The following is a 12,794-nucleotide window of genomic DNA, read 5'->3' on the forward strand; positions in this document are numbered from 1 at the left end:
TAAAGTTACACTAATTTAATTTATATATATATAAATCTTATTCTGCCAAATATGAGAATCGCTATCTGCCAAAAAAAGAAAAAAAATTCCATATTGCTGCGGTACTAAAGAAGTTTTTAATACATGACATTCTATATTCTGTATGCATTTTAAACATTGCAAAAGAAAAACAATATCCCATTCAGATTTAGTTGAAAAGCCTTCACAAACGCCTCAAATCATCTTTAAAATCAGGAAGGGTCAGCAGTGTTTAAAAAAAAAAAAATCATGATAATTTGACACAGTTTGTAAATACGCTAAATTGTTATTCAACTTGAGGACGAGGTGGTGGTGGTGTGGATGTACGACTCGAGCAGGAAGATGGTTTCGTCGACTTGGTTCTCTGCCGAATCCAACCTTGCACGGGAAGAGATAAAAGAGGGCGTCAAGGAGAATTTGAAAAGACAAGTCGCTCGCGTGCTCGGCAAGCCTACTTGTTAATATGAAGTCGCAGAGAGTCCAGCTGCTGCTTTTCGGGAGCCGTGATCATCTCCTCCACCTCCGTCAGCTGCTCCGGTTCGGCTCCGCCGGCCTGCAAAGACGCCAGGATGGCCTCGATGCGCTGAGACTTCTCCAGCAAACGCCTGGCAATCAAGCGCGACACCTTGAGACTGCTTGCTTGCCTCGCCTGCTCGCCACAGGCCACGCAATCTTCAAACGTGCACTCACTTGCTGGCGGAGGTCTCGAACAGACGTCTGTGGATAAGGTTGGCCACCGTCTGCGTGCACAGAGAGGTCAAAAGCTTCCAATTAGACACAGACACAAATACAGATTACCATTATTTGATTATGTACAGCTAGTCTCGTTGCACTCTTGAGTACAATGACAATAAAGGGATTTCTAATTCTAATTCTAGGGGGGGGGGAGGAAGAGACCAAAGCGAACAATCACTTTCTCTGATTTTGTAACTTGTCAATAAATTTGAGTAAAAAAAAAAATATATATAAATAAACAGTCTATAAACTGCTGACCACATCACTTCCAAATTCCAAACACAAATATTTCCAACACTCCTGTTTGTGTCAGTGTGGTCCAAGAAGCACTGGAGGCACGTGGGCTCCCTCTAGTGGCAGGCGAAGAACCACAAATGTTAAAAGACACTAAACGTTTTTTCAAATCAGTACAGCCTACTTGTTCCGTACAAATAGAAAGTTCAAAATTGTGTTTGACCGCTTCCAATTGGTTTGCTTTTAAACATTTAGGTACGATTTTTTTTAATTGCAGTATGTGCATCAGAATTGAATCATTTCTTTGTTTGTTTCTTCATTTCAACGCAGGATTGACGTTGGAAATCTGCAACATTACGTTACAGTGGCTTACATGATCAAATATACTTTATAGGGCTAAAGTCGCTAACTCACAATTGCAATACTTTAAATAACTCAACTGTAGCTTTAACAAAGAACAAAAAATAAAAATACAACAGAACACTTCAACCCTCATGTACTTCAGTATTTTTAAGCTTGTCATGATGGTGGCACTTTGAAGGCTAAGCATTTTTTTGAGATAGTACTTGGTGTAAAAAGGAAGGTTATAGCCAACCCGTGATTTATCGCATTTATTTGCATAAAACGTAGTCCAGAATTCTTTTTCCAGAGTTGTTACATTTACCTTGTAGCTGTTCTGAAGCAGCATCCTGGCAGTCGAGAGCTGGTTGACGGTGTAAAGATAAAAAGTGCGAGATGGAGCAAAATCAGGAGTCTTTGGGATTTCCTGGCAAGAACAAAAACATTTCAACTATCAAACACCGCCCAGAAAATAAACAACTTCAACTGAATTATCCGCGGGGTGGCGCAGCCCATCCCGGCCGTCTCCGGCCAGTCGGCGCGGCACAACCCTGAACTGGTCGCCAGTTTTGAATTTGCAATTTTAAAATACAACCCTGATTATTCAACGGAATAAAGCAAACTAAAAATATTTCATGACCGCAGCCCGACAAGGTTTCGAGTTCGGGCCAGCCGACGAGCGCACATTCCGAGTGAGAAACGGCACACGACGAGGAAAATGTCGTCTCGCTCAGTCACAGCCATATTCTTTTCATCTTTCAAGTCCATTTCAAGCAAATATTTTGATGAGACTTTGCGACGGTGTGAGTGCACGTTGGGGACGTCTCAAGGGAACGAGTCGTCTACCTGCAGCTGGACCAGGTTCTGCGAGAGAAGCGTGTACAGCATGTCTTTGGCCTCCTTGGCGGGAATCATGGCAAAATCCTCCACCTGCTTCTGCTCCAGGTGTTTCTTCTTCAGCAGCAGGCGGAAGATGCGCGCCGAGCGCGATCCGAATCTGCCAAACGTACGTTTAGGATGCCAAATTCAGGAGAAAAGATTCAAACACGAGCTCACCTCTCCTGCACGACCGACTCCAGCGTGGCCCGCGCCAGATTGGAAAGCACGCGGTGCAAATCTGACACGTCAGTCAAGAAAATCATCAACATTTTGGCAGCCATCTTCTATCATACTTATCCCGTTCAGGGTCGAGAGTGAGTGGCAGACGTTCACAGCTGACTTTGGGCAAAAGGAAAATTGTCCGGGCTCGTCGACAAGCAACCTTTTTTGGCGCTGTGATACGGATTGTGGTATGACACCCCCCCCTCCTCTTCTTTTAAGGGTATGCCACAGTAGCAGGTGGGAGGGGCATCTTACATGATGCCAGAATAAGGAAATAAACCAACGCTTGAACGCATGCTGCTGTTACACGTCTCTTCATACACAAAAGTAGTGGTAGTGGCGCTAAAGATGTGTTGAGGGGCAATTTTTGCCGTTTGCCCATTTCGCACAGACGCGAGGCCGGGCCAGAGGGCCGGACCGTTCCGCCCACGGGACGGACTGTCAAGGATACTGACAACATACATCCCGCCTCCACTCTCGCCAGCTTTGCCCACAACCTCCAGCTACCAAAACAAAAACAAAAAAACAGGGAGCCAATCTATAAAACGAGGGCTGTAAAAAGCAACGTGACGACGTCATACCGGGTCATCCACCAACAGCGAGAGGTACTGGTCCAGCACTGGTCTGGGGATGTTGTAGGCGGCCGGCAGGGATCTGAAGATCTCGTTGGCCGAGAGGGGCTTGGTGAAGGCGGCCGTGGGCGAGGTGGTCACCTCGCTCATCCTCAGCATCGTCCTGACGATCTCACTGCTGGTCTGACGTGAAAGCGCCGACACAAAAGCGTTCATTTCGAGCAAGCGTGACGTGAGCGTGGCTGAGCCGACGTCTGACCTGGTCCAGCTTGTTGGCCACAGCGCCGATGATGGCCTGGTCTCGAAAGTGCAGATGGAACCGTTCAAAGTTGACCTGCCAGTAAATGCCCTCGTCGCCGTGAATCTGAACACAAACGCAAATAAACGTGTTGAAGACGCGGCAGAGCACAAAGACGCTTGGAACTTTTACACGTTTGCACAATCGCGAGTGACGCAGGAATGAACTGAGGAGAGTCGGAAGCGCAACACCCACCTCAGACTCCGACTCCATCCTGGCCTTCTTTGCAACGCTTTGCTCCTCGGCATCCTCGAGCTGCCTCTTTCCTCGCCCCGCCAGCGTCACCTGTGGCACGATGTAGCAATCGGGGAAACTCTCGGGAGCCGGCGGCTCGACGCTAGCGGGAGCTTCCGGTGACTCCGCAGCGGCTTTGCTTGATGTCCGAGGGCAGCGTTGAAGAAAATGGGTCTCCACCAGTTTGGAAAAGGCAGAAGACACCTCTTTGTAATCCATGCTGTGGCCCTCTGTCACGCCGCACGCAACGCAAGAAGGACCATGAAGCAAGGCGGATGAGCAAAAAAAAATAAAACGAAGGCCCAGCTGATTCAGTTATGTAAAAAAAATAAATCACATAAAACTTCCCATTGTGTGTTACTGACCTTCCATGGTCTGCGTGAGGCGATCGGCGACGGCTTTAACGATGTCGCTCATGGTCACGCGACCCCTCTGCAGCATTTCCTCCACGATGAGCTCACCGGTGTCGCCGTAGAGCGTCTTGGCGGTGTAGATGTAGCGCGGGTAGCGGAGGATCCTCAGAATGAGATGGCAGCTGGCACGATACTCGCTGGGGCTGCCGCGTCCTTTGCGGCCTGGACTGAACACGCACGTTCCATGTTGCACCAGCACACACAGCGACTTTTTCACCTGCCGTACAAGAGACCATTCAGAGTTGCTCAATTTAAATTGAAATTTGCAATGGTTTGAAATGGCCCCCAATGAAAATGATTCCAAACAAGAAAATACATCCTGCGGAACAATGTGAATTCAAGAAATCCAAAAATGTTAATTAAATAAAACCAAAATCAGGTTCATTCGTTATACTGTCATAGTTTTATTACTTCAGGCGCCTGGGATTAATCTGCAAAAAAACTGCTCCACAAAGAAAAAGCATTATTTCCAGCCTTGGGCAAACGCTGTAGAAATTTAGAAGCATTTAGCGTCAATCAGAAGAGTAACAAATAATACAAGTAGGCTGCTACCAAGTCCAGAGAGAGGCCAGTTTCTTGAAGGATGCTCCTTAGATTTTGCGCTCCACTTCTGAGCAGATTTGTGCCCACTTTCTCCACCACTTCTCCAAAATGCTCCCGAAGCAGAAGCCCGCACAGGCACACCTCCTGGGAAGTCATCTAGACAACTAAATAAATAAATAAACACAGGTAAGTAAAAATGAGAGAATAGTTGCGAGGTACCGACGCCACAAAACGAAAAATGTTGAACTGCAAACAAGTGACACTTTCGTAATGTGATTTACAGTAAAGTTATTTTTTATTATAATTATTTTTATTCACAAACCTCTATATTTGGCAAGTGTTGAAGAGTAAACTCCGAAAAGGCGGCTAACGCATTTTGCAGCTCCAGCTTGTCCTTAAGCATACCGGAAGTCGTGTCAGAGCTGACAGTTAGTTGTATTTATTTCCGGGTACGCACGTCTATGGAATTGTGGGAATTGTAGTCGTAAAACGTCGTGTCTCTTCAACGTCAACCAAAATGCACATTTTATTCGATTACTGTGTTAAATTAATTTGTTGATATTAAAAATACATGTACTATTTAGGGAAAGCACCTTGAGGGTACATTTGTTGTTGTTGCGATGTTATCTAAGAGAGTTCGTCAGGGGTTAATATTTTTCCACAAGCAATTAAGGTCAAATTCGACTCTCCACGTCGGTTCCTCCGAACTACAGCGTATTGTTTTTGTTACAACCTCTTACTCGCACCAAATCAAGGCAAGTGAATAAGAAATTTATAAAGAAAACTAACATTTCACAATTTGCTTCATACGGAACTTGATCTGACAACTTTCTCGAGTACACGTATGACGCATTTCTCTTTTAACAATAATAGAACATCGATTTTTGTCACGTAATGAGTTTCTGAGTGTGTTCAAATACAATTAATACAATTATTGGGGTGGGGGCGTTAAATTCGTTCAGGCAAAAGAGGGAAAAAAGAAAACGTTGACGTTGTTGTTCCGTCTACAAACATGCAAGTTCGAACCACCAAGTAGCGGCATCGAGCGCGCCATCAGCAACTGCGTGAGAAGAAACATTTGATCCAGTCGACAAACGCTCTGATTTAGATCAAATGATTACACTTTGCAGTACTTTGTATGTCAGTAATGTAGTGATAATAAGCTCTGTTTCGTAGTTGTATTAAGTTCCTTGTGTCTTATTTGTGCAAGGATGTTCATGTCCGACCCACTTTATTGTATTCAGAACGCGGAAGTACCAAGTCATGCCCCTAAGGTGACATGGAAAAAAAGAACTCACAACTTGGGTCATCTCGCAATCTTTCTGAAAGAACGCAAAGTTTTTTTGCAAGGGAGCGCAAAGGTGTTTTCTCTTCCATGTCAAGTTACCGTCATTTGGCTTTCGGGTGACATTTTCAAGATGCACAATAAGCTTTACAGGTGAATTTTGTTTGACTGAACCGTGGAGCAGATTCAAGAGGAATTGATTCCCACCCAAGGAGGTTTGTAATTACCAAAAGATGCCTCAAGAAGTGCCAAATCACTTTTTTTCCTTATTAGACACGGCTATGGCCTGAGCGAATGAGTAGTACTTTTATATGAGAAGCAGCTTTGTCATGAGCACCCAAACAGCAAAAATATGCAGCAGCAAATAACAGAGGAAAGTTTCCCCACAAAAACATCTCAGGAAGGTGCAGGACTTGAATGCATTATTTTTCTTTCCAGACTGAAGCGGCCAAGATGCCCATGAGCATCACCAGGGCTCACGGCGTCACCGTGTTGACGCTGACGTCGGACTCCAAAAGTCCCTGGCCACTTTTGTGCCAACTCATCAAGGACCTGTGCTACAGCGCCTCTTGCTGTGGCGTGTCCCAGCACATGAGGGCCACCATGGGCCCTTCGCAAGCCCTCCTGGGGGTGAGCGAGCGTTCAAGCCCACACGCTGCAAATGTTGCAGTCGGCTCGACGGCGCTTTGGGGTGGAATTTTACAATCAAGCGAAATTCGACGACTACTTGACAAGAAAAGTTTCAACACTTATCGGGTATTTTGATGTTGCTGAATCCGAAACTGATTTACCGTCGTTTTTGACATATTTCATATTTTATACGACTTTTAGGAACCATCAAAGTGAATTTTATTAACCGTCAAAGCATTATAATCACTCAATTGTCAAAAGTTAAAAAAAAAATGAATGCACCTAAAAGAAACTGATTTTTTTCCCCCATTTTTGGACCCGGCAGCCCAAAATAACCCAGGAGCCATTAAAATACCTTCAGCACTTGAAAAAATAAAGAAAATGTTGGTCATCATTCTCGGCAGCCTATTTGGCTTGTTTTTTTCTTTTTTTAATCTAATGAAACTTAAAGATCGATTGATTTGAAAATTGGCTACATTTGGCGACAGTGACGATTCATTTAAGAGCTGACCCTGTGAACTCCAAACATTTTTGGGTTTTTGTCCAAATTTAAAACACAGGCAAGTTAAAGATCAAAATTTCAGATATATTGACATTTTGAACAACTTCATATCCTGTTGAAAACTTTTAAATCCATTTGTTGGAATTTCACAGCAAAGATAAAATATATAAACGTTTGCAAATTGGAAAAGGACATTTTTCCCTTTTACTCCAAATAAAGATCGACAACGGCCAAATGTGATCGGCGCTGAAAAATCTCATTTTTGCTTGATCCTGAAATGTCACCCCAAAAGCCAACATGAGCAAGTTGATTTTGTCGAGACGAGCGGGCGATCACACCTGCTGGCGTCTTCCATGGTAGGCCTTGCAGATGGCGGTGGGCTTGATCACCATCGCCTTGGGCATCATCCCCATGTTCGGCATTTGGACAGACACCTGGTGGAACAGGGATGTCAATTTGTTCTCCATATGGATGGGACCAGTGGTAAGCCACTTTTTTGCTTTTTCAGAGAAATGCCTAAATGGGAACTGGTGTCAAGGAAGTAAGTTGACGTGGCACCTGGCCTCCGAGACAAGCCACGTATATCGAGCAGGAATTACGTTTCGCCGGGTTGTCAAAAGAAAGTTCAGAGAGTTTTTGACGCATGCGCATTGTTTTTTTTTTTGTTTTTTCGTCCTCCTGAAATCCTTTTCAAGAGCACTTCATATTTAAGGCGTTTGTTGCAAAATGACTTTCAAATGATGTGAAAATATTTTGCCAACATAATTTGCGGGAAATTTACAGTTGAAATTATGAACGGAATTTTGGAAGGCCGTCAGTTAGTCACAGAAATTTTCTTTATGATTCGACCGACTTTTCACTGTATCAATAAATACACTTAAATAATAATTTTACTTTATATGGTGATGAAGTGCCGCCTCCTACCGGGAAAATACAATTATTTCTTCAAGGGCGCTGTCCTTTTTCTTTTTTCTTTTTTAAACGAGTATCCAGGCCCTTGCGGCATTCCTTGTCGTCATGGTAACGAAAGCTGGTCTGGGTGTTTGCTACAGGCGACTGATCAGGGGTGAGCAGTTGCTCTTCTGCGTGAGATCGGACCGCCCCCTCAAAACTAGCCAATAAGGAGGGTCTAAAAAATATACTGGGATTTATTTGTGTGAATCGGCCAGTCATGAAAAATGTCGTACCTTTTCAAAATGACCTTTTTTTTCTTTTCTTGACTTTGATCAATATTTCCGAATGTATTTTGCCTCATTTACACACTAATCGTCCACTTTCATTGCAGTTACGGAGAAGAAAAAAAAAATCTGTCAAAAATAATTGTTGCATTAACGTCATGGCTATTACTATTTTTTTAAATGTGTTGTTGCTTCTCCTGTAGTTTGTGCTCTTCGGCATCGTCTGCATTTTGTCTCAGAAGTTCCCGAGCATCTGTCTGGTGAGCAGCATTTTTACGCTAAAACAATTTTGGAGATGAGTATTTACAAATGTCAAATGTTGTATGCTTTGTAGTTGTGTGTTGAAGTCGCAGTTGTTTAAAAGTTTATAATCACCTGCGCTTTTTTCTGTTAGCTCATCTTCGACGTTTCGCATCACACGTTAGCATTAAGCCCGTCGACAAAATGTCCGTTTTCGTGTCCAGAAAATGTTTGATTCTTTTGTAACCAGCAAGAGTTGTTTTTCTCCAAAATGACGTTAATTCGATTGCTTCAAGAGCTGAATCATGTGGAGTGCCTAAAAAAAAAAATGCAGTCCACATGTTTTTCTTTCATGAAAAAAGTTCAAGTGATGAAGCAACAAATCGTTTCCATTATTGCGCTCATCTGGCTTAAGTTTACGCTCGTTGGGTCGAATTTCGTCACAACACGTCAAAGACTACAAGTCAACGTTAGCAATTGGAATTAACGGCAAGCGCGTGACAACAGCCACTGAGGAAAACTTTCAAAAGTGAGTTGAAATGCATTTTTGAGACAAATGTCATTTTGTTTTGGAGGTCATCGTCTCTGCGATCCTGAACCTCTCTGGCGTGTTCTTCGCCGCCGCCGACCTGATCCTGTGCGCCATCAACATAGGAGTGATCGACATCTGGGACGTGTGCGAGCCGATATACCAGAGCTACGAATGGACCACCGACAAGCCCACGCCGAGTCCCAACGAGAAGTACTTTGAAAAACGATGCCTCGAGGGGGCGGACCTCATGGGGGTGAGTCTTCAAAAAAAAAAAAAAAATCATCTGCTTTATAATAATCGGTATATGCCCCAAGAATTTTTTTTTTCAAAAATACAGATTGGTCGGGCCTACCCATTAAACAATGTCTTGACAGCCAGAGTGGTTTTAAATTAATTGCGGCCCTTGACAACGTCTCCAGATGTTCCTGAGAGGCCTCAACGGCGTCCTGCTGCTGTTGGCTGTCGTGCAGCTGTTCCTGGCACTCAGCTCCTCCATCTTGGCCATCAAGGCGCTGAGGAGCAGCAACAAGGAACGCCAGGTGACCAAGTCTTATGTTTTACAGAGTCAGATTGAGGCCTTGTTTAAAAAAAAAAAAAAGGAATGGAAATCTGCTGGTATATGTTTTTTTTTTTTGTTTTTTTTTTTGCTCCTGACAAACCGCAAGCCCCAAAAAATGTGTCTGGTATTTACTTCAAATTTGGTGAAGACATAAAACGTGCAATATACATTTTGCATTTGAAGAACGGCCTGACTCACCGAAGAGTTTTGGAAAATTCAGAAAAGTTTAACCTAGTGGTCATACTCGAGTCCACATTGACATAAGTTGTTACGAAAACAAGGACACCGTTCGACGTCATCGTTAGTGATCCATGGTGGGGCGATGAAACCGAGAATGCCGTCAAAAACAGCGGCTGGGCAGTCATTCAAAACGCGGCATCATGAAAGGTGGCTCGTTTTGCAGAAATAATCGGCGACGGATTCACACATACCCAAAACGTGGAGCCCAGTTCAGGAGAGGATGGATCAAAAAAATAGAGAGAGGGATTATTTCTCAAACAATGTCCTTGGAAGAAGCAAAAAAAATAAATTCCCCAAGTCCCAAACAATCAGGATCCAAAGCAACCCAAGAAAGAAAAGACAGTCGACAGAAAGCCTGACATGACGTGAAAGCGCCACAACAAGTGACCAGGCCACGTGATGAGACGACGAGGCGCACCTGGCCGAGACCCGAGTAACGAGAGGGAAGAACAGGCCTGACCGCAACAGCTGCAAACAAAAACTCAACCAGTAGACTCGACATTCAATATTTAGATTTGTCAAAAGTCAGCAAAAACTTGCATCATGACAGCTATACTTGATAAAAAATAAAAAAAAACATCATTTAATATAACATTGTTGCCCCTTCAACTCAAAGGACGTTGTGCTTCTCCAGCTGTTTTGCTCGCCTTGGCCAGCAGGGGGCAGGATACGGCAGCCGTCGCGCCACACGCGGAGAATACTTTCACAATTGCCTGCTCTAATATTTGTCATTTTTCATTGAGAATGAAAAAAATATGCGGTTAATATTTTTACATGCTTCTCTGTGTGGAACTCATGTTTTTGTTTTTGATTTAAAACAATTTTTAGAGTATTGATGATCCTGAAGCGTACAAAGTGTTTCCGGAAGAAGAGGAAGTCGTCGTCGCCAACCTCCCTTCTGCCTAAAACATGAAACTTTCTTCATTGCATATTCGGAAATCTTCATCATGCTTCTACTTAAAGAGCACTTTTACAATCAATTTCCAATATTTCATATACACGTCAACTCATGTCTGGAATTCAGATCAAATGTTTACACATCGATTCCTTTTGCACTTGCTTATATGGTAATTTTTTCAAAAATATTTACTGATCATATATTGGACGTGAACGAGAGCTTTTTGCATCGAAAAAAATATAGGAAATCTTTTTATAGGTTGGATGTGATGAAATCAATAAAGTGTCACAACTCTTTTTTGGATTTTTATTTGACCATTTACAAAAAAAAAAAAATTACTCGGGAGTTCTGTTAAATCACTAACACGACGTCAGGATTGAGACGGAACTCTGTTCTTATGTTCTGGTGCCGTTAAAAAATAATATGCATAATAGGACTTTTCTTTTAGAAAATACAACTTGAAACTCATATTACAAACTTAGTTTAAAACCAACTTAAGTATCTAATGTAATAATAATAATAATAACAAAATTAATTGTTGAATAGTATTTATCTTCTTTAATGCAATATTACCCTAATCACACAATATATTTGTTTTTCTACCTTCATATTTTGTCAATGTCAATCTTGTCATATTCTGCCTTAAAAAAAAAAATCCAACATCAGGTGATTAGCCCAGAAAGAAAGTCAATATTCGGGTGTGAAAGCACATGAATATTCAGAAATGGAACGTCACAAATGCCACACGCTTGACACTTCAATTCATGTAACGGAAATTCTATTTCACAAAAACAAACTTATCGTCTGTAATATTAAAGTTTCATGAAAAAAGTGGAAAGTCTAAAAACTATGAAAATAAAGGAAGCCGAATTTGATTGCCGGCATTTGCAAATACACACATTCTCCCATTTCTTTTCGTTTCTCAACTCAACAAGAAGCGCCGCTGTAACACTTTCAGCCTCACGTTGCAGGAATGTAAACAAACAAGCGCAATTTTTCCATCACAGATGCGGAGCAGCTCCATTTGGGTTTTTTTGGTGCTCAAATCCAAAGAGCAATCTTTACTCCTCAAATTTTGGCTCACATCACAAAGCGAAGAACGACTGGCAGTTGATAAAACTTGGGGCAGACTTGAAGAAACTCACCAGGCCGGGAGATGGCAAGCGTGCGGACAAAACTGACATGATTCCCGTCGACATGAACTGATGACAGAAAAAACATTTTTTCAGGTATAAGATCTTCTTCCAGGGGTATAAATGTGTGTGTGTCGTGTTGGCGCCGCACCACGGCCCCGAGCCAGTAGGCCGCACCCAAAGCCGTCAAATCTGTAGAAGCCGTGCTGGTCCGCCCCGGACCCAGACCGATGTTGAACGCGCCCACCAGGAGCTGCGCCGTCTGAGCAACATCAACAACGCAAACACAAAAAACGGCTTCACTCGAGGAGACGTGAACAATTCATTCCAAAAAAGAAAAAAAAACTGTGAGACTGGAAGAGTGACAGAAAGGCAAAGCGGCACGGTCGTCTTTCTCACCCCGAGAGCGGCGATGAGGCGAGCGTCTGACATGTCGACGGCGAGCCAAAAACGTCTTGCAGCCCAAATCTCAAGAATGATGGAAAGGATCGGTCGCACGTGAGCGCAGGCCGAGTGCACGGATTTACTTTTTTTGTGCTTGAAGCGGGCAAAAACCAACATTGCTATCAAGTGGAAATATGCGCCGGCGATTGTTTCGTGATTTGCTCACGTTCCTAAAAGCAAGCTTCAAACGGGAGCTCGTTTCAACAAAAAAAAAAAAAAAAAAGCTTCATAGTAAAGCATAAGAAGTGCACACATCGCTGTTCAAACGGCGGATTGTTGTTTGGAACGAGACCAAGGTACATTATTCTGAAACGTTTTGAAATCTTTAGGAAAAAAAAAAGTGGCAAAGACAACTAAAACATCCGAACTTTTTTAGAGTTGAATTCGCTTCTAAAATGCTGACGTAAGCAATTTTGTCGGCAGCTGCGCAAGCGCGTTATCTCGCTCGTTTATTTTGACGTCACCTTGGAAAAAAAGCTGAAATCATTTTCATCTTCAATTTTCAACGAGTATGTCGACTTTTCGGATGTGCTGAAAATATTTCATGCGATCCGTGGTTCATCACCTAAAAAATTAAGTCAAAGAGCGAAATACATTTTGTATGTATACGTTTACTTTTTTTGTATTGGGGGAAAAAAACTAAAATCAGGAAAACGAGTCACCGAA

At 42.9% G+C, this 12,794-nt stretch overlaps 2 protein-coding genes across 4 annotated transcripts; one reads left to right on the plus strand and one right to left on the minus strand.

Moving 5' to 3' along the window:
• Positions 1-97: 97 nt before the first annotated feature.
• polr3c (polymerase (RNA) III (DNA directed) polypeptide C) lies at positions 98-10,084 on the minus strand. Of its 3 annotated transcripts, none has more exons than XM_088307224.1 (13): positions 9,845-10,084; positions 4,497-4,651; positions 3,897-4,161; positions 3,493-3,761; positions 3,259-3,363; positions 3,009-3,182; positions 2,879-2,930; positions 2,383-2,443; positions 2,173-2,323; positions 1,652-1,753; positions 709-758; positions 474-623; positions 98-396 (listed from the first exon to the last, which is right to left on the minus strand). In XM_088307224.1, exons 2-13 carry the CDS (start codon positions 4,641-4,643, stop codon positions 309-311), a joined length of 1,614 nt encoding a protein of 537 aa, XP_088163350.1. In that variant the 5' UTR covers positions 4,644-4,651; positions 9,845-10,084; the 3' UTR covers positions 98-308. The 3 variants fall into 3 exon arrangements, with proteins under 3 accessions (XP_088163350.1, XP_088163349.1, XP_088163348.1); XM_088307223.1 differs by lacking the exon at positions 9,845-10,084 and adding an exon at positions 7,243-7,336; XM_088307222.1 differs by lacking the exon at positions 9,845-10,084 and adding an exon at positions 4,810-4,921.
• On the plus strand, positions 5,116-10,847 carry LOC148328454 (uncharacterized). Its single transcript, XM_088307231.1, has 7 exons — positions 5,116-5,242; positions 6,211-6,402; positions 7,265-7,387; positions 8,286-8,342; positions 8,898-9,107; positions 9,274-9,393; positions 10,482-10,847. Exons 2-7 carry the CDS (start codon positions 6,226-6,228, stop codon positions 10,557-10,559), a joined length of 765 nt encoding a protein of 254 aa, XP_088163357.1. The 5' UTR covers positions 5,116-5,242; positions 6,211-6,225; the 3' UTR covers positions 10,560-10,847.
• Positions 10,848-12,794: the final 1,947 nt, after the last annotated feature.

This window comes from Idiotropiscis lumnitzeri, chromosome 10 (assembly GCF_059441095.1).
Source record: "Idiotropiscis lumnitzeri isolate Australia: NSW breed Sydney's pygmy pipehorse chromosome 10, RoL_Ilum_1.0, whole genome shotgun sequence".
NCBI classification, from domain to species: Eukaryota; Metazoa; Chordata; class Actinopteri; order Syngnathiformes; family Syngnathidae; genus Idiotropiscis; species Idiotropiscis lumnitzeri.

Excerpts from the sequence above, each read along its gene's own strand:
- LOC148328454 (XM_088307231.1), top strand. The coding sequence starts at position 6,226 with ATGCCCATGAGCATCACCAGGGCTCACGGCGTCACCGTGTTGACGCTG. Across the intron at positions 6,403-7,264 it reads CTTCGCAAGCCCTCCTGGGG|GCCTTGCAGATGGCGGTGGG; the intron begins GTGAGCGAGCGT and ends CTTCCATGGTAG. Across the intron at positions 8,343-8,897 it reads AGTTCCCGAGCATCTGTCTG|GTCATCGTCTCTGCGATCCT; the intron begins GTGAGCAGCATT and ends TTTGTTTTGGAG.
- polr3c (XM_088307224.1), bottom strand. The coding sequence starts at position 4,643 with ATGACTTCCCAGGAGGTGTGCCTGTGCGGGCTTCTGCTTCGGGAGCAT. Across the intron at positions 3,183-3,258 it reads TGGCCAACAAGCTGGACCAG|ACCAGCAGTGAGATCGTCAG; the intron begins GTCAGACGTCGG and ends CTTTCACGTCAG. Across the intron at positions 2,444-2,878 it reads AGGCGGGATGTATGTTGTCA|ATTTGCACCGCGTGCTTTCC; the intron begins GTATCCTTGACA and ends CTGACGTGTCAG.